The 21,219-nt window shown below is 34.9% G+C and overlaps 1 protein-coding gene across 1 annotated transcript in view; it reads left to right on the top strand.

Annotated features, from left to right (window-relative positions):
- The window catches only part of LOC139674850 (sodium channel protein type 2 subunit alpha-like), a 62,538-nt gene extending 41,795 nt beyond the window's left edge, over positions 1–20,743 (top strand). Inside the window, exons 18-27 of the mRNA XM_071561699.1 lie at positions 2,931–3,048; positions 4,915–5,069; positions 6,266–6,439; positions 10,055–10,177; positions 10,431–10,712; positions 12,035–12,088; positions 12,911–13,048; positions 15,988–16,092; positions 16,499–16,769; positions 17,150–20,743. Of these exons, the coding sequence (XP_071417800.1) occupies positions 2,931–3,048; positions 4,915–5,069; positions 6,266–6,439; positions 10,055–10,177; positions 10,431–10,712; positions 12,035–12,088; positions 12,911–13,048; positions 15,988–16,092; positions 16,499–16,769; positions 17,150–18,333 (2,604 nt within the window). The 3' untranslated portion in view covers positions 18,334–20,743. The remainder of the gene's footprint in view (positions 1–2,930; positions 3,049–4,914; positions 5,070–6,265; positions 6,440–10,054; positions 10,178–10,430; positions 10,713–12,034; positions 12,089–12,910; positions 13,049–15,987; positions 16,093–16,498; positions 16,770–17,149) is intronic.
- Positions 20,744–21,219: the final 476 nt, after the last annotated feature.

The raw sequence follows: 21,219 nt of genomic DNA, 5'->3' as shown, positions 1-21,219 counted from the left end.
CCTAAGTATGGGAGTATTAGTCTCATTTGATGGCTATTGTTTATGACACTGCTCCTGCTTCAAGCTTCTGCTGTCATAAATCTGTGCAAGTGTAGAGCAGCAAACCAGTAAACCAGGAGTTTGTAATCATTTGACTTGAAAATACATGAATCTTCTTCATTTGGATGTCACTTTGTCTTACTTACCCTTCCTTGCATGACAAGATGATGCTTTTTTCATAGATACACATGCCAATTTTTTCCTCAGTTACAGAGTAGGAGGAGTAGGTTCTCAGTTTAGTTGATTGAAAAAAATGTGAATTTGTTTTGGGTTTTTTTAAATTACACAGGACAGTGTTTTCCTTTTATTCCTCCACTTCACAGCTGTATTGCTGCTCTTAGTTCTGTGCTTGGGAGGTTGGAAAACATGCCAGATTTTTCTTTATGATTTCAGTGACAGGTCACAGGAGGTACCATCATGTGAACATTCCATGGCTACTTATTATTAGCTCTTATGGAGTTTTCTTTGAAGTCATTGTCTGAAATTCTGAGTTCACTTTCATTTATTATTTTAAAGGTGATGCTTACTAAAGATTGACTCTTTACTAATTACTTCAAGAAATCCTATATTGTTTTCAGTAGAACTATTTGTGGTGGTAACATTATTCGTGCAAGTATTTGTACCTTTCTACCCGGAATCCTTTAGGAAAAAAGAAAGATCATAAGCATCAAATTTTGACCTTATCACAGTACAGGAGATACTTATATTGAAAAAATTAATATGTTAAAAATCTGAATAGCTTTTCACTGCCAATAGAGAAAATGAAGGCCACTAATCAACTTGTGAGCATGTCAGTTCATCCATTCAGTCCAGTGCTTAGGGTATATCCAACATGGCCTTCTTACCTTGGTTTGGTAAACTTTGAGCAGCAGCCAAGTGCCCTGGAAGGTAAAGGATGAACATTTCTGTCTTTCCTACAAGTCCCCTTCCCAGAGTGATTCCCAAAATCAATAAGATTTCTGCAAACTTTGTAAATAGCAAAGAAACTAGCTGTCCAGTTTTTAATTAGAACAAGAAACTCTTCCATGCATATTATTCTTATGATCTCTTTTTGTTGGTGTTTTTGTTGTTTGATACCTGCATCTTAGTGAAAAATATGGGCACCCCACATAAAAAAGAGAACCAGTGTTTATTAGATCTGTAACTCTTCAAGCAGTAGGATTATACCCTGCACTCTCTATAGAAGAAAGAGTGAACCAGACTAGCTGGTTTATATCAAAATAGTTCATGTAACCTCTGATTTCTAGAGTCAAGAAAATTGCCTTTCTTAAAACTACATTTTAAAAAATCTTTAATCTCTGATTCTTCTATCATGACTTATAGGAGATAGATACCTTCATGTTTTAAACATGTTGATCCTTTTCAGTTCCTTTTGTGTTTGTGGTTGTTGGTCTCATATTCTTTCAGTTGAATTCATGTCATCTGCTCAGATGGTGTACTAAGCTTACACTTAAAATGACTCAGGGTACTTCATGTTGGCTTTAATTTTTTATTAGCAATATGACACAAGTCTTCCTTACTCTTAAAAACTATATTTTTAAAAATTAATAATTCTATTTATAATTCAATAAAAAATTTCAGTTTGCCCACCACCGCTGGAACATTTTGCAATATCTATGCTATGTCATGGAATGATGAAAGCAGCATATTCATAAAATTATGGAAGGCATGTAATGCTATCCTCAGGTCCAGTAGAATTAATGATAGGAAAAGTTGTTTGCTGTGAATATTGCTATTTTAAAATTAGTGCTACAAAAAATGACAAGACATGTTCACAGTAAACATGAGTAATATCTATTCCAGATAATCAGTTTGTAAAATAGCAGCAAAGTAGGCAATATGACAAAAACCATTTTTAATAAAAGTAAATGCAGAACACGTGTTTAGTTATTGTATTGTCTCTGTCTTTCAAAACATAAAAAAATTCTTTAATACTGGAAATAATTTTGTCCTTTCACAATTGAGGTGTAAGTACAACTTGATTGAATAATGACTTTTCTGCTTTTTGTATCTTAAATATCTCTTAATCAAGGAAGTCTAACTAAATTTATGAAAATGGTGTTGATTTGACAAAACCAAGGTTGTTTTATAAAGTGTGCTTACATCATTCCCTACAGACATTCACTTGTGTGACTTCATTACTGATGTTTTATACTTCTTGATAAAAACATTGTAAAGTGTCAGAGAATGCTGTGACCAAAACTACTTTGACTTAGTTTGGTACACATACTTGATATTGAGTGTGCAGGACACCATATCTTCCTTTAAAATCTCCAGACTATGGACTTTGCAATACACAGGCAGATTACAAAATAAAAAATAAATTAAGGCTTGGTTTTTGAGTTATTTTGGTGGGGTTTTGTTTGGGTTGTTTTTTTTTTTACTAATGTGACTTTTGTCATTTTAATTATTAAAACAAAACAACAACAACAAAAATTCTTTCTGGGTGTTGACTGTACAGGTATGTGTACCAGAGTAATGGGTAGTTTCAGAATGCACAATGTACTACATATGTGCATTGGCAAAAAAGAATGGAAATTAATGCCAGTTGAAATGTATAAGAAAGTAATAGTAGAAAACAAAATAAATAGAGTTTGTATCAGCAAACCAACTTGGTAACTTTGATGAATGAGAACACTGCACTATATTTAGACCAGAAATTCTGAAATTCCTTGAAAGATTACATGATATGTCTTGCAATATCTAGGTAGCAAGTGGATGATTTATGCACATTTCAACAGCATTGACTGCTACATGTGGGTGTTTGTGTGTATTTCTGGTGACAAATACTGTTCTTATTACTGGCACACAGTGTTGCATGCTTAAAGATAACTACAGTTCTAAAAGTGCAAATATTAGTAAAGGAAAAATGTTACCAATTTTATTTTCAGAAGCTAAGTTTTTCCAGCTCATCTGAAGGAAGTACAGTTAATTTAGCTGCCTTTGGAGAAGAAAAAGCTGAATCTGAACCAGAAAAAGCATCAGAACTACAGGCATGCTTTACAGAAGGTAGGGAAATAAAATTTGAGGTTAGAATTCACATTTTGCTTGTTTGCAATGAACTGGAAGTTCAAGGAAGCCATGACTACAGTAGCCCTGGATCCTCATCTGTCAGTCTTAGGGTATGATGAATTTTGCCTTTTGTAGACAGTTATGCTGAAGTCCATGGAGCCATTTGTGTAATGCAAAGTTAAATATGTGTTTGTTATCATTTATGATATTTTAAAATAATCACTGGGCATAATTCTATAAACTGATTCTCAGCAGTCAATAATTCTGTTGATTTGAATTAAATTGTCAGTAGATCAAGCTCTCCCACCAGGCTCACACTACTGCGAAATTTAAACCAGACTCCTGTGATTACTCACAGTCACTTCCTAGGGCTAGATAGTAATCCAGTGGGGGATTCAGATCTTGGAAAGTCTGACTCAAACAGTAGAGTTATTATTTTGACATTACACCATCGATGGGGTGAGAGGGCGCATAAATATAATGTGGGAGGAACAGGTGATCCTCTGGTTCTGTTTAAGTAAAGATCTCCTAACAGCATACTTGCATATCCTTACAAGTTTTTATTCTTTTTGGTTCTGTATGCTATGTCCTTTAAGGAGCTACTGAAATGCACTGTGCAGGAATTAATTTCTGGGGTTTGTGATAATAAGATTTTAATTTCCTTGTAAGTCATGAGTAAAATCATTCAAAACAAAATGTGTTCCAGGATTAACTCTTCTGTCTATGCTTTTTGATTTACTGTTTTGAAAACACCTTTAATTTAGGCTAGGAATCTTGTTCTTTGAAGTATTATTTTACTCATCTTTATAAAAACAAAATTGCTTTGAAATGTGGGGTTGTTTTGATTATATCAAGCTTTTAATTAGAAAAAAAAGTACATTTCTTAAATAATTTACCATGATATTACAATTTTTCCTTATATTATGTGATATATATCAGTCCTTGGGCATAAGATTAGTTTTTTCACAATGTAAGCATTCTGACCAGTTGGAGGTGAGGTTAACTGTGTTCTTCACAGTGGGAGCTGGTTTGTCTGAGCTGATGAAACACAGTGTAACTTGCTTGTAACGCATGAACTTCATGACACTCCCAGGAAACCCAGAATGCCTTTTGGACCCATTATAGTCATTTCAGCTTGGTTATTTTGCTATGTTATTAACAATTTTAAAGAATTAGGGAGGCTACTATTGGCTAAGCAGATACTGATATTCTTTGAAAATTATGCCTTCAGGCTCCATGGTAAGGTAGGGAACTCTCCAGGGTGAGGTAAAATTCTCTGGATGGTTTCCACAAATATTTATTACATGGAAAAGCTCTCACAATCTTCAGTTAAACCATTTGTTTATGTCATGAAAGAGGAATCCTTAGTTAGCCCTTGAAGCACTGGTTGTTCCTCAGTATAATAAAATAGTGTTTATGTCTGTGATTTATTTGAATCTTAGCTGAGAAGCAAAATTTCTTTCTAAAAGAAGCTTCTGTACTCTTGAACTAGTTCATGTGAAAGTTGCTGTGCATGCTCTTTGTTTTTGCTCCCTAATAATTCTCAAATGTTCTTTGATTATCTGTATATAAATTGAAAAATATTTTAAAAATGTTTTAAAAATAGCTCAATTAGATTACTCTCTTTTATTATAAGCCTGATGTAGCATCAGAGTAGAGAAAAAAATTGAGTACACACAAATTTTCCTACACCCAAAGTATAAAATTGAGAAGGAAAGGATGATGTAAGTAGCATGCAGTAATTTGAAGTGCAAATTAAAGTAATTTGAACTCCATGAAACAGGAGCTAATTAAGAATCATTTGATTTTTCAGGGTAATAAAAATTTTGCCATATAACAATTTGTTGGGTTTTGTACCATTAGGCTGTGTACGGAAGTTTAGGTGCTGTAAAGGCAGTGTGGAAAGCACAAAAGGAAGAATCTGGTGGAACCTTCGAAAAACCTGTTACAAGATAGTAGAACACAAGTGGTTTGAAACATTCATTGTCTTCATGATTCTTCTCAGCAGTGGTGCTCTGGTAAGTAGAGCTTGCACCCATAGGAACAGTACCTGTAAAAATGTGTTATCAAAAATAGTATTATAACACATATGTGTTCATTAAGAAATAAATACGAAGTTGTCTTGAAAGAGAACATGGAACTAATTTCTCCGATATTTTCAGGTATTACATTTAAAATAATTCATTAAAATTTTGCAGGTGAATTTTTCATGAATACAAGGTGATGTGTGTGTGTGTTTATGAAAACGACTATACTAAAAATTTTGTTTAAGAATTATAAGGACAATGAAAAATGGATTGTATGCAATAAGTGAAGCAACTATTCTACTTCAAATTAAAATTATCCCCCAAAGGAGTATAGGTTCTAAATTCATCATGCTCTCAATTTTTTGCTGTAATTTAAGTATTTCTAGACAGTTACATAGGAATTCTTGAATTCTTTGATAATGTTCTTACTGACATTTAGACCTTCACACAGCTTGTGTTCATTTTGGTTGTTGATTGACATAGGATTTGGTATATACTGTCATTATCTTGGCTTCAACACCTGAAGCATCATGTCCCTTCCTTCTCTGACCTTGGTGTTTGCAGGGTAGTTTCTCTCACTTTTTTCCTTCAGTCTTCATACTGCCATGCAGGGTTTTGCCCTCTTTTAAATATGTTTTCTAAGAGGCACCACCAGCTTTACTGTTGGGCTCAGCTGCTTCCAGTTTTGGCTCCAGGGTGGAGTCAGCACAAGGCAGCCTCCTGGTCTCTTCTCACAGTGGCCACACCTACAGCCTCCTACTATAACCCTTGCCATCAGCACCTTATACTGAAATTCAGCAAAGATCATCAGCAACATAATATTTAATCTCTGTAGCTCCTTATTCTCTTTTGGTAATTGAAGTTAATGTATCAATGAGACTGCCTCCTGACTGAGCTTGACTAGGCTTTTCAGGGTCACAAATTGTAGTTCTGTGTTGAGTATTACTAAAATTTCTAAAATCTTTTTTGCAACTACAGACATGACATTGTAATTCCATTATCAGACAGTGATGAATTCTAAAACTCAGAAAGAATGTGATTGTAGTTTCTGCTAATATTGGGTTTTCAAGGTAAAACATCTAAAGTTGAAAGTGATTCTACTTTATGGTTTTAATTCAGTTCTGGCTTAATTTGTAATTTGCAAAGACTTTTGGATATCTAGTTCATATATAACCCATTTTTCACAGGCTTTTGAAGATATAAATATTGAACGGCGCAAGACTGTAAAAATCATACTGGAGTATGCTGATAAAATCTTTACTTACATCTTTATTCTGGAAATGGTGCTAAAATGGGTGGCCTATGGTTTTCAGACTTACTTCACTAATGCTTGGTGCTGGCTGGACTTCCTGATTGTTGATGTAGGTACTATACTTTCTAGGTAGTCTATTTTTGTTGTTTAGGCATGTCCTTTTATGTAACTATAATCTGACATACATATACCATGAATAATATAAATTGGGCTTAAAAGATCAGAAAATTACATGCTGGTGAATGAGATTCCACTGTTATTCTTCAGTGAGTAACTAAATCTGCCTTTATGCCATCATTGATTCCATGTGTTCTGTCATTTGCTGCTCTGGATTCAAACTGGTGAGTAAGGCTTATGAACTGGTTTGACTTCAGTCTTCTGGATATGGTGACAGAGAACAAGGAGGAAACACACAGAGGAAGGAAAGGGACATTTCAGTGAGCACATGAGGTAGGACAGCTGATTCTGGGCTTGACGAGTCACTGAAAAAGAACTAGAGAGGAGAATTGTTTTGCAACAGTAACAATAAAAACTAATGTTGAAATTGCACTCCAAAGAAATTAATTTAGAGACACTGTATGATGTGTTCATTTAAAGGAGTTCTGTGTAGACATTGGAGTGGAAATTCAATGAATGGATAGGAGAAAACTCTATTAATTGGGTGGTACCTGGAACATAGGACAGAAATTTTGCCCCCTAATAATATAATTGAAACTTAGCCAATGCTCTTTTTAAAGTAGATTTTTTTTTGAGGGAAAGGAATTTTCTCTTATTTGTTTGTTGTTTGTCTTCCTCATTTAACTGTGCTTCTCTTTTTTGGTGAATCCCCATTCTGAGCAAAGGGACTACCTCAGTGGCATGAGATAACATATGTTCTTTCTGGGAAAGTTATTTGCTTTCTCCTGTTGTGTCCTCTCCACTTTGTCTGTTGTGAACACCCGATTTATACTTACACCAAGTACAAAGTCAAGACATATTACCAGAACAGATGTATTGATCTGCAAGACACTTAGAAAGTATAAGAGGTTATTCTCTTTCCCTAAGATTAAATTATCCAAAACAAGATCTTCTCAGAAAGCAAAGGAAAAGAAGTTTGGACTGTCTTTGAGTAAGGCTGAAAATATTACATTTTTAAATTTGCTTTCTCTATGGGTGTCATTGGATTCTGATTTTTCTTTATTGTAACTCAAATGAAAAATTTTGACAAGTTAGAAATTAATGGGAAATCAGCAGTAATCCTCCAGATGGCTTTTGTCATCTTTGCAAAAAGTTGTTGATGTCGTGCTTCAGTCTCTTTTCCTGTTAGGATTCTAAGATAGTATGTTTTCAGAACCTTGTGATACTTAAATTTGCATTTCTTTTTGTCCATTGGAGTTATTATTGGTGGAAATGAAAGAAAATTAAATAGAAATAAATAGATTATTACTACTTAGGTAATATTTAAGTAGTATTCAGAACTGATATCTCTGTACAAGCCTGTATTGGGAAAGGTTGATCTTGAATTGTGTTTAAGATCCATCCTTCTCAGTAACGCATCACATATCTCCTTATGCATAGGAATGGGTTCTTGTTTTTCAGTGATTTCAGTGCTGTCATGTAGCCATCTTAATCTTTTGCTTGGACTGTCTGCATTTTATAGCCCTGTACTAGCAGATTATAGAACAATTTATGTTGATGACACTTTTGGAGGTTTCCAATTAGCTCTAACCTCAAGGCTGGATTGGACGCTCAGGCTGATAGTTCATTTTGAATGGAGAATGCCTTACTTAGCAATCCATTTCCAGTGTTTGACCTCCTGTATTGTAAACCTGCCCTTAAAGACAGTGATGGTCTGCTTAGCTTTTTGATTTACTTGTTTGTTATTGTTTTCAGCTTGTAGCATGCAACTTTAACTCTTGCTCTTACTGCTGCCCTTTTAGCTGCTGGTTTAGGTAACAGACAGTTTGATACCCTCAACTATCTCAACTGCACAAATCTATCTTTGCTTTATCTTTCTGCCTTGTGCCTTTATCCAGCTAAACATTGAATAAATTTGCCATACTAGTACCAGTCAAATTAAATTATCACAGTGAGGCAACACTTTACAGAATCTTTTTAGGCAAACTGTTCTGTACCTGTCAGTCTAAACTTTCCAGCTGTTCCCTGTTTGGGAAAGAACAGAAATTCTTATCCATGGTGATGTTCACAGTGATTTCAGAAAAGGATAATTATCCCCAAAACAAGTGCAAATGATGGTTTTGCTCAGTTTTCCATGGGCAAGTACAAATGGTATCACAGAAAAGAAGAAACATGGGATTGCGTAGTATTTGGCAGCTTGCAGGAGCTCTCCTTAGAAGAAAGGAATCTACAGAAGGCTCCCCATGTAAATGCAACAGGAGACAGCCAGCTGGGGTGAAAGGCTCAGTGAGCACAGAAATCATTGACTTTCACCAGAAAACAGCAGGAAAATCAGCTTTTGAGCTGTCAATCCAGCTGAATCAGAGGTATCAAAAATTCTTGTGCATTAAACCCTTTCTTCTGCAAAAGGAATACTGTTAAAAGAGGAAATCTCAAGGCATATTAATTGTTCGCAACACAAGCAGTTTAACAAATCCAAAATGAGATGTTTCCAGCTTACGATAACAATGTGCTTTTCTGCAGTTGCCCTATTTGGTAGTTACAAGAACAGAGAGTTGAAACGAGCTTGGGTTGGGATTAAAACACTGTATGCTATCTTTAAAAAAAATCAGTCAGTTCCTCCTCATTGTCTCTGCATTTTATTATGTGCCATTGTTTAACTCATTTCAATACTCGAAGGTAGATGATTCTAAAACAAATCTGACAGCTTCTTGTTCATGCTTGGACTTAGAATTTTTAACTTCAATTTAGAAGTTCTAACACAGGAAACAATGCTCTTTGCCAAGTGGAGGTAAACACAGATTTTCTTCTGGTACTTGATACTACGATTTTTAAAGAACCAGATTGCAGTAATCTGAAGAGACAATAAAGGAAAGCTCACAATTACATTATTAAATCTGTCATAACTCTGCCTCCCAGGAAAGTGCTGTTTCTGCTTTCAAGTGCAATGCTTTCAGATGATTTTTTTAGTTTTGTACCATTAGAAGTCCTGTCTAACTAAGTATGTGCTGCTCCCAAGCCTGTCTTCTTCAGCAGGCAGTTCATGTGAAGTACTACTTGTTCATATACCACCTATTATGTGAATTATTCTAGGTGCAAAATAGCAGAAGCAAATACTGCTGGCTCATATTTTACCATGAATATAATAAAGCACTGTTCAGTATTGTAATATGTATTACTGTGGTACAGCACTGTTTAGTATTGTTGTATAGAATGGGATTGGTTTTCAATATATTTCAGGCATTGACTGATTTTATTGGGAAGTTGAGCATTTATTCAAATACTTTTTATCCAAATTGCCCTTCATTTTACACTAGTATGATATGCATTCTTCTTACTAGAACTCTGATGAAAATTCCAGAGATTAAGGTATCTTTTTTGTTTAAACTGTTCTGAAATTGATGTGCAGTGTTATACAGATTTTTTTTCATTTTGTTGTTTGGGTTTGTTTGTTTGTTTGTTTTTTTAATTTAGTCTTGCTGGAAGATTTGGGACCTTGTAAACTTTTCTTCCAAATATTCAGATCAAAGCTTTTCATCCTTGAGGTATTTGTATTGTGAAGCTACTAAAAAAGGAAAGAAAGTTTAATTTTGTTCTCTTCCTCTAGGTCTCATTGGTTAGCTTAGTAGCTAATGCCCTTGGTTTCTCAGAATTTGGGGCCATTAAATCCCTCCGAACATTAAGAGCTTTGAGACCTCTAAGAGCTTTGTCACGCTTTGAAGGCATGAGGGTAAGAAAAAAAGAGAAATAATGTGTAAAACAAATCCCTAAAAAAACACCTGATTATAAAATCATGGAGGAACACTGAATTGCATGTCTTTTTTCAAGGCCAACAGTAGCATGTTTGATTGTATTGCATGCATTATTCCTTTTCTACCTGCATTACTTCCATGTAATGTTTTGCATTAAATCTTTTTCTGGACTTAAAAAAAATTAATCCTTGTGGGTTTTTTTAATATTTTTTTCCTCTATTTATTTCCTAGGTGGTTGTGAATGCTCTTACTGGAGCAATCCCATCCATCATGAATGTGCTTCTGGTTTGTCTTACATTCTGGCTAGTTTTCAGCATCATGGGAGTAAATTTGTTTGCTGGCAAGTTCTATCACTGTGTTAACACCACAAATGATGAAACATTCCCACCAGAGAAAGTCAGTAATAAAAGTGCATGTGAAATGACTAACTTGACTACTGGAGATGCTCGTTGGAAAAATGTGAAAGTAAACTTTGATAATGTTGCAATTGGTTATCTCTCTCTGCTACAAGTGGTAAGTCTGTAAATTTCCAGCTTTAATTTTTTGTTGGGGTAACAGTTAATTCCATAATTTTCAGTGTTATTTTACAATATATGAATAGATACGGGATTTGATTTTATAATTCTGTCCTATGAAGCTGAAGAATGTTGATTATGATACATTCTCTGGCCATTTTGGAAGAGGAGGAATATCTAATATTTATCTGATGAATATAAAGTTCCTTGGCATCCAACTGCTAGTAGCTTTTCAAGTTCTACAGAAACACAGAGTATAGTTAAAGTATCTAGTTAAATATAGGGCTTTTCCTTTTATTTGCTTTATCTGTTAAGGTAATCAAACAGGTACATGCAAGGGTTCCTCTGATTTTCCCACAAGGAGAGAGTGGTCTATTGATTTGGAAAAAGGTTTTAAATTCTCTTTTTCTCTTCTTTTTCTTTTTTACTATTCTTCTTAGCTGTGCTCCAGTCACTTTCTATTATTTCCAAGTGAGTTGTTTTGGAGAAAGTTTTAAGTTTTTAAACTCTGGATTAACAGCTACAGAATTTACTTGTGTTAGATTTCTAAGCTCAAACCTTTTTTATAGGCAGCATGTGTAAACTGGAGCCAATAAAACAGAAACATACATTCATAATCAAGTTCACTTGACAAACTACTTGTGGAAAGTTATTTGTGCTTATTAGCAATTGGCAATTTTTCTGTCTTTACAAACTAGCAACTGGTAGTATTTAGTAGTTGTTATTGTGCTGGCAGGCTGATTGTATCAGGGAGTAACAACAGCTATTGCTAAATAGCACCAGACATAAACTACCTGTAGTGAAAGGTGTCCCTGCCCATGGCAGAGGACTTGAACTAGAAAATTGCTAAAGGTCCCTTCCAACTCAAACCATTCTATGGTTCTATTATTTTCTCAAGAGTTCTTGGCACTACTTACCTTTTGGAGTTTCTTCTAGGACTATTTCCATATTCTGTCTGAACAATGACAACCCATGGTGGCTGATTCTGGTTTTTTCTAGAGAAGTCCTCCAGTTTTTTGGTAGTCAGAAAATTAGAACTGAGAGCCTTGTTATGAATTGCAGTCTCTGGTATGGTCATGCAACTCATGTGACAGAGTTTATATGAAATTTTCATGAAGATTAGAATTTATTCAATGTTTTAAGAATTAAGAAGTATTCCACAGTACAGTGCTCCATGTGAATGTTTCACTTGTGACCTACCATACTTAATATTTCTCTTTATTTTTTATGGGTGCAAATACATTGAGAAGACACTGTTTTATTTAGAATGTTTTCAAAATTGGAGCTTTGATAGAAAATACCAACAAATTTTGCTTTTAGGCGACATTTAAAGGATGGACGGACATCATGTACGCTGCGGTTGATTCTACAGAAGTGAGTGCAATATAAAATCTACTGAGTAAAACCAGAATTTACTGAGTGACAGTAAATATACAATAGATGTAATGCTTCTTGAATGACAGTCGAAATTAACTAAAATATTAAAAATGAAAGTGTAAAACCTTGATAAATTTCCTAAATAAACCTATGCACTGCAAAGTGCGTATACTTTTAATAGGTAAAAAAAAAATTATAGCCGTAGATCTACATAAGGCATTATTCATTTAATAAGTCATCTGAAAATTCAGAACTAATGACATCTGGTTTCCTATCAATTTATGTCACTGACATTGCACAGTTTTTCCTGTGTCTTCAAAAATAACCCAAATTGTCAAGTGGCAGTCCTGCAATAACTAATCCAGAGCTGCAGACTCTGCTGATGTAAAAAAATAAATTGGCTAAACTTTGCCTGTTTTTCTTTTAATGATATTTGTTTGCATCTCTCCTGCACCAACTCCTGATTTGCATAAAGTCTATAGGAACTGAATTGCTTTTAAGACTTTTGAGATTTGCACATTTCTGTCAAGTTTAGTAGTACCTACATGAAATGTCAAATGTCATTGAAGAGGACAGACAGGAAGGGGAGACAGAAAGGGGAACAATGGCAGGTCTGTGTGTGCAAATACAGACATCTGTATCAAATGGGTTTTCAAGGTCAAATATAAGGCGAGTGGAGGGTATGCTTCAAAACAGTTGGGTTTACCCCCTTGACAAGGAGTTGCTGTCCTTCTGGATGTCACTTTGTTCCTGCTTGCTATACTATGATTTTTCTTATCTGTTATTTGTGATGCATTGCTGTTTTTCTATGCTACCTAGATAGAGGAACAGCCCAAGTATGAGGAAAACCTGTACATGTATCTTTACTTTGTTGCCTTTATCATCTTTGGATCGTTTTTCACCCTAAACTTATTCATTGGTGTCATCATAGATAATTTCAACCAACAAAAGAAGAAGATAAGTATCACATGTTTCATTTTCACATTTAATTGTTATTGAACACTCAACAAATGCATGCAAGAATAAATATGAGTGTCTGAAACTTCTCATAGTGATAGAAAAAAAGAAAACAGCTGTAAAGATTTCTATTTAGTCAAAATAATGAAATAATCATCTCTTCTGTTTAAGGAATTTGAAGTAATTTAAAATTACACTGAGTGCCTGAGTTTCGTCAACATCCCTGTACAGCCCAATGACATGTTGTGTATCAAAAAGTAACATCTTTGTTTTTTCTTACCCTTACAATGCTGTGACAATGCTTTGTGAAAATGCAGGTGACTTAAGGAAATAAATGACAGGAAAGAAAATAATAGGCAAAAATGTAATTATCAAAATTGATAAAGAGATATCATATAGCAGTATTGTGAAGGTGTTCTCATTTACAGAGACTAATACAGACAAGTTGAATGCTGGACATACTGCTCTGTACTGTAAGATTAGAGAGGGCTGACAAACTGTCTAGACTGGGTAGTAAATTTACAAGAGAAAGAAAACTGGTGATGTTTGAAAAGATGTAGTTTTTCTTTTCAACTAAAATTGTTACTATTACTCAAGTGAACACAGGGTTGTGTAAAGAACTCCAGGAGCATTTAGATAGATTAAAATGCAGACTATGATGACAAAGTAAATTGTACTTGCTATTTAAACTATAAATGCTGCCTGAGGTCTATTGTAGTCTTATTTTTCTTTGCACATTTGGACCAGAATCATACTGGAATATTGATTTCTTTATTTTAAAGTGAGCTAAGTAATAACAAGGCAGTACATCATTTCTGCATTTGTGATTTTTAGATGGTTTGTCAATGATTCATTGTACTGAAAAAGGATCTTCCTAGTCTTACTGCAGTGGAAACTTCAGTAGATCTTTCCACCTTAGATTGGAGTATGCAGTTTCATGTATTGCTTCTTCAGATCCTTTAAGTCTGTTACACGCAGACCCACGTAATAGAAAGGAGGAGTTTGTGGTTCCAAACCTGGTGACATCTTTATCCTCTGAGATGTTTGCACCTCCCTTGAACTAAACTTCAGGGGCATCCGGTGCTTCAGAGGAAGGTGGTTCATTTTCTCATCCCTGGAGAGCAAGACTAAGGTTATATACAGGTTACTGGCATTTTGGGCAGTCAATAAGTAACAAAGTGAGCTTACTCAGTAATGAGGTGATTATAAATTCTATTAAGTTCACTTGATAGTAACTGTCTACTAGAATCATTATGACTGAGAAGGGAGAGAAGGGTTCTTGCTGAAGGGTTCTTGCAGTGTGGCATACACCTGTTGTACATTTGTCCCTGTTGTAACTGTCACCAAGAAAGTAAAATACTGGAGATACAATTAGGCTGGGAAAAATTCTATCTACATGGTAGTCTTCAGTTTCATGTAGCAAATTAGCAAATATTAGTCATCTGTCTTTGGAATTTGTAGATGCACCTGTGCTCATAGAAATGTGCAGATCACACAGTACATGGCTACCTGGCAGTATTTGTCTTGTCCTTGTTCTGTCTTCACATTACTGACATTGTTCCATTTTGGGCAATGTTGTTGGAATATGAATGGGAAAGACCTCATATTGCAATGTACTGTTTCTGTGTAGTTAAACTGTGTGCATTTCGGTGGTTCTTGTGTGTCTCCTACTTTGATTACCTTAATTCCCATGAGGGAAGAAATGTTCTACCAGCTATCAATTTCCCAACCATTTTAGTTCTCAGGGGTATCTTGCCTGGAGGCCTGTTCTCCCCGTGGACAGCAGACTGAGACAAGGATGACTTGTTCACTCATGATAGCCATTACATTATCAAGACAGCAGAAGAAATCCCCAGTTCAACGCTAGTTCCTTTATACCTTATTTATTTAGTTAGTTAGTTATTTGATTGATTCCCGCTGGGTAAAATAATCTGACAGTCCCATCACATTTCCACCATAATTAGCAAGTTAATTTCTTGTTTTTCTTTCAAGCCCTGTATTCTTTAAGAAGTAAATTTTACTTCAATGTTTGACTTATGAGGCAAGCATGCTAAACAGGGTCTTTTTTGACTTCTAAATGCTGATGTCTATATATAGCCACTGCTGGAAGACTTAAACACATCTTCCAGATTCCTCATTACTTTCTCAGTAGGATTGACACTACATTTGACAAAGTCAGTGAGACAAAGTCACAGAATCACCTGTGACTCTGACATCATGCATGTGTGGAATGTACTTACAAACCAGTGCATGAAAGACAAAAGCGAGTTATTGCATTTCATACAAGTGTTTCCATGTGTGTATTACATATAGCAGTCTAGATACCCTTTTATTCAGGCTGCTGTCCTCTTATTCAGGCAAGAAACCTCAGAGTAAGCCCACACTTCTGATTATCTCTGGGTAATGTAGGGGGATGATCAAGCCTCATATACATTGTGGAAGTATTATCATCTGAACTAAGACATCTATACTCAAATGGTAAAATGTACATCTTGAAAAGTAAAATCAGCAATTTCTTTCTCATGGGTTTTACCTGAGGGCATATCTGCTCACAGTGAATCTTTGTACCTTTGAAGCTTTTTTTTTCTGGTAGATTGATTTACAATATGGAATTTATGATACTAGATTTTTAAGTACTTATGGAATGCATATTTTACAAGTTGAGGTTTTTTTCATACTTATTTAATTGAATTAATCAGGTATGTATATTTTTAAAATAACAGATAGAAGTTCTGGGAGTTTTCTTGGTTCTTTATTTTATGTTTTCTTCAAGACTTACCATATATTTTAACAATCTTTGAAACAATTACTATGTGTTGTTTTTGGTAGCAATGCATAAGAATGAACAAAGGTTCAATGAAACCATGCTCTGCAATGCTGTGAATTAATGGACATAAACACTTGGTGGTAATCACTTTTGGGGTTCTTTATTATTTTACCTTGGAGGTCAAGACATTTTCATGACAGAAGAACAAAAGAAATATTACAATGCAATGAAGAAGCTGGGATCCAAGAAACCACAAAAACCTATACCTCGACCAGTGGTAAGAATGTGTGCTATTCCTGTATCATCTATATTTGGGAAGAACTGGCAGCGGTACATTAACTATCAAAAAATTTCTCCCTTGACTCTAAAAGGGTTTATGCCTAATTTAAATCATCTGTTCATTCTGAAATGAACCATGTACATATGTCTGTTTTGCAGACAAAATATCTCATAGATTTTGTACCTCAGGAAGCAGACAATTAAAGAATGTGAAGAGATATAAGCCTGTAGGTTTTGAGGGGAAAACTTAGAACTGGCATATAAAGAAGTTACTGGACCACATTTTTTTTAGATTTTTCAGCCTTTTTCCTGTTTTTTATATTTTGGAAGAGGAAGTAGGAGGGAGGAAAAAGGATGTTCATTACATACTAAATACTATCACATTTTCTTTTTTCTCCCCTCAGAACAAATTGCAAGGTCTGGTGTTTGATATTGTTACAAAACAAGCATTTGACATTACCATTATGGTTCTCATCTGTCTTAACATGGTCACAATGATGATAGAAACAGATGACCAGAGTGAACTGATGAAAAATATTTTATACTGGATTAACTTGGTCTTTGTTGTCCTTTTCACTGGAGAATGTGTCTTCAAAATATTCTCACTCCGTTGTTATTACTTCACCATTGGCTGGAATATTTTTGATTTTGTGGTTGTTATTCTTTCAATAGTAGGTAAGAAATTCTTATCTTCAAAATAAAACAGAGTTAGATGTCTATTTAATGCTTTGTCTATGACAAGTTGTGCAAATTAGAGGAGTTACTTAATTTTAATTTCTCTTGATTATTTAGGAAATGAAAAGCATACTTGAGAGTAGTAACTTTTTACAAAAATCTGTATCAGTCATAATACTTCCAGGGTTTTGTTTTTTTTGTTTTGTTTTAAGAGTGCTGGGGAAAACAATCTAAAATTACCCACAGCAGATAAAATCAAATCCCCAATTGTAATTTTCACTACTTCCACAACTACAGTTAGTTTTTGTTCATACTTTATTGTTGAAAATGTCATCTGTGTTAAAAAGTTGGATTCTCAATTTTATTCTTATGTTTCACAGGTATGTTTCTATCTAAGGTGATTGAGGAGTACTTTGTGTCCCCTACTTTGTTCAGAGTCGTACGACTTGCCAGAATCGGTCGAATCCTGCGCCTCATCAAAGGCGCCAAGGGAATCCGCACTCTGCTTTTTGCTTTGATGATGTCCCTTCCTGCTCTGTTCAACATTGGTCTGCTGCTCTTCCTGGTCATGTTCATCTATGCCATATTTGGCATGTCCAACTTTGCCTACGTGAAGAGGGAAGCTGGTATAGATGACTTGTTCAACTTTGAAACGTTTGGCAACAGCATGATCTGCTTGTTTCAGATCACCACGTCTGCCGGCTGGGACGGTTTGCTCGCCCCAATCCTGAACAGTGGGGAGCCCGACTGTGACCCTAACAAAGATCATCCAGGGAGCTCTGTGAAAGGTGACTGTGGCAACCCTCCTGTTGGGATTTTCTTCTTTGTCAGCTACATTATCATCTCCTTTCTGGTAGTGGTGAACATGTACATTGCTGTGATTTTGGAGAACTTCAGTGTTGCTACTGAAGAAAGCGCAGAACCCTTGAGCGAGGATGACTTTGAGATGTTCTATGAGGTTTGGGAAAAATATGATCCTGATGCAACACAATTCATAGAGTATAGCAAATTGTCTGATTTTGCAGCTTCTCTTGATCCTCCTCTTAATATACCAAAACCAAACACAATTCAGCTCATTGCAATGGATCTGCCCATGGTGAGTGGTGACAGAATTCACTGCCTTGACATCCTGTTTGCTTTCACCAAGCGTGTTTTGGGGGAAAGTGATGAGATGGATGCCCTCAGAATACAGATGGAGGATCGGTTTATGGCAGCCAATCCTTCTAAAGTCTCCTATGAACCAATTACAACCACATTGAAACGAAAACATGAAGAATTGGCTGCTACCATCATTCAACGTGCTTACAGACGGCATCTTCTAAAACACTCAGTAAAAAAACATTCATTTATATATCAGAAAGATGGGGTTGATCTGCTTATCAGAAAAGATACGATTATTGGGAAGTTAAGTGAAAATTTGCCTCCAGAGAAAGTGGATATGTCTGCATGCACCACAGCTCCGCCTTCCTATGACAGTGTAACAAAACCAGAAAAAGAAAAATATGAAGATGACAAATCAGAGAAAGAAGACAAAGGGAAAGACAGAAAAGGAAATAAAAAGTGAAAGACAGAGGTTGTTCGTGATGAATGTTCACAAGCCTGAGAAGATGACATTTTTATCAGTAGTACTCTTATTGGAGGATTATGCCAAAATCATAAGTTTTTACATATTTACCTACTGCTATGGTCAGTGCCTGTACCACGACAATGTCCCTCGACCAGTAACTCACAATCTTTAACAGGGAAACAAACTTGCAGAACAATAGTTTTGATTATCAGCTGTCATTAATTGAGAGGAGACATGAAATTTCTACTTGGACTGTAGGAACCCTTAATGAAATGCAAAATTACAAATCCTTTTAAGCCTGTATTTTTGTGGAATAAGTATATCCACAGTGTACATTTCATCTCCTGTGTTCCATGTGTGTCAGGTTTTTTTGTCATCTCATTTGCTTTAATCACATACTGCTATTAGTAATTCTGCTGTGTGAGAAAAAAATCTAAGTACTTTTTGTTTAGATAAATACTAAATACTACTCTGTATGCAGAGAAACACAAATGTCAGGAATATGTAATTATGACACCATAATATAAACATAGTTCTCTTCAAGCTACTTCTAAACCCAGAAAACTAAGATTCCAGATTATTGAACCTCAGGATCTAGATCAAATTAGCAGCAAATGGTAAAAAACCCTAGAGTCTAGATAGAGAATTTATCAGAAAATAAGAGAATAATTTTCACAGAAAAGATTTTGGTAGCTTATTCTCTTAAATTTAATATACTTGTTTTTAATACTGTTCAGTAATTCTTCATTTATTATACTGTCCACTTCAGATACCTTGTTTTAAGTAAATGATGCTGCACACAGCTTCAGTTCCAAAAGTCGTGAAACTATGAAAAAAAACTATTTACTTTCAGAGTACAAGATGCCTAGTAATTCCTGAGATACTTAATTCTTTTCACAGAAAAGCTACAAATGCCAAATAGTGCCTGTAGAAATTGATACAACTTAAAAAATAATAAGAAAAACATAGTAGGCTTTTTTCTTTTTTTTTTAACCTTTAGATCCTGTAATATCATGAGTACTTTCCATACTTCATTCCAAAGTCTGTTTCTACACTTCTTATTTCTCATGAGCATCCCACTTAGGACAATAATCAAAGCTCCATGAATAAATTGATAGCAGGGTACCTTTGGGGACAAATACTGCCTTAATGTATACCTCAGATTTAAGTTTCCATGCTTTTGAAGGAGGGATCATGCCAGAGACACGAAATATGTACAGCAGGGGTGGTTTCGACCCCCTGTGACACTTTAGTCAGGTTTCCACTGTAATGCAATCTTCTGTAGAAAGATGTACTTACATAAGGTTTGTCCTGCATTGTGTTTTAGGTGACTTTTTTGTCATCCAGGCTGACACTATACATGTAAGTAAAATATCCTCTGCTATTTAATCAGTTGTTTTACACAGCGGTACCTTTTGGAACAAAGAGACAATGGCCTAATTGCTCTTCTATATGTGTCATATATGTACCCTAGTAAGTTAACTTATAAAATTTCAGTAGATACTATGATATATTCTGTAATACTCCAAATAATTGGGAAGCTTCAACTGATGCATGCTTGCTGCTATTATCCTACAGCTGTTTAAGATGGGAAGACATGTGAGCAGTAAAAAGAAAAAAAAACTATATTCGACAAGACCGTCATTCCTCATACCAGTAAGCAATAGTTGCTGCTATTAAAGATTTTATTTTGTTTGAGTTTTGTAATCAGCAAATATGCAGTAAATTACTGAACTATATAGGACAAATATATGGCTTAAAATATGGGGCTAGAAAAAACTTTTATAATATATATATCTATTGATCTATTCTTGTTATTTTGAAAATAGCTTTAATTTATAACTTTTTATACTTATTACAAAATATTGCATGTATCTTCATGTTGTTATTATTTTTTATTGATATCTGTCTTTGACACTTTACTGTTGGGAAACCTAAGATACAATATGAATTGGTAATTGAAAGTTTCTGCTAATTACTTTTAAAGCATTTTAATGAGGAATAATTCAAAAAGAAATGGACAATAAGATTATTTTTCTGATCAGTACATAGGTGTTTTTATGTGAAACAAGATGGAAGGATTTGTTTGTTTTTTTTAATTATAATCCTGTCTATTAATTATCAGGGTAATTGCAGTCATAAAAACAATACTTTTTCCCCAGAGTTAGTCTCGCACTGTCTGCTTTGCTTACTGGTACATTCTGCAATAGAAATGCTTTAAATATAATTTGTTATTCAAAATATTCCTTCATGAGGATAAATAGTGAACCTGTGCATTGGGCAGTGAAATACTTTGCATTTCTTCTTTATTCTAGAATATAGATGGGCTCCTGCTTTTATAGACATTAGTGGCTCATTGTACTGATGAACTGCATGCAGGAGGTTATTTTACTTAAAATAACTACATTGCTACCAATCTAAAAGAATAAAGATAATCTTTTTATGTAATTATTTTAGTCTTTGTGTTTTTATTACATGAAGTTCATGAAGATTAACAAGTAGTGGTTGGTAGAATTAAAGGGGAACCACGTCAGCAGTGAGGTGATGTGTTTTAGACATCTAGATCTCATGTTGCCTCATAACCAAGGTCATACCAACTTGTCGTCATCTAGATGAAATGAAATGCTTATGTTGTCCTGACCAGGAAAGTTTTTTCTAGAATTCAGAACAAAACCCCATTCCAACTACATCTGTTTTTGTCAAATTTTTGAGTTACCCAGGAACAGCTCCAGTGGTATTCTCTGTTGGTCAAGTCCAATGCAGGATGGTTCCACATTGAGTAGACACTGCTCACACTGGGGCAGGTGATAACCCCATGAGGGCATAACAGAGCCACTTTAGTTATCCCTGAAGAATTCCTTGCTTGCCAAGAGAAGAGTAAAA

The sequence above is a fragment of the Pithys albifrons genome, chromosome 8, assembly GCF_047495875.1.
Source record: "Pithys albifrons albifrons isolate INPA30051 chromosome 8, PitAlb_v1, whole genome shotgun sequence".
Lineage (NCBI taxonomy): Eukaryota > Metazoa > Chordata > Aves > Passeriformes > Thamnophilidae > Pithys > Pithys albifrons.
This window is presented reverse-complemented; position numbering and strand designations above follow the sequence as displayed.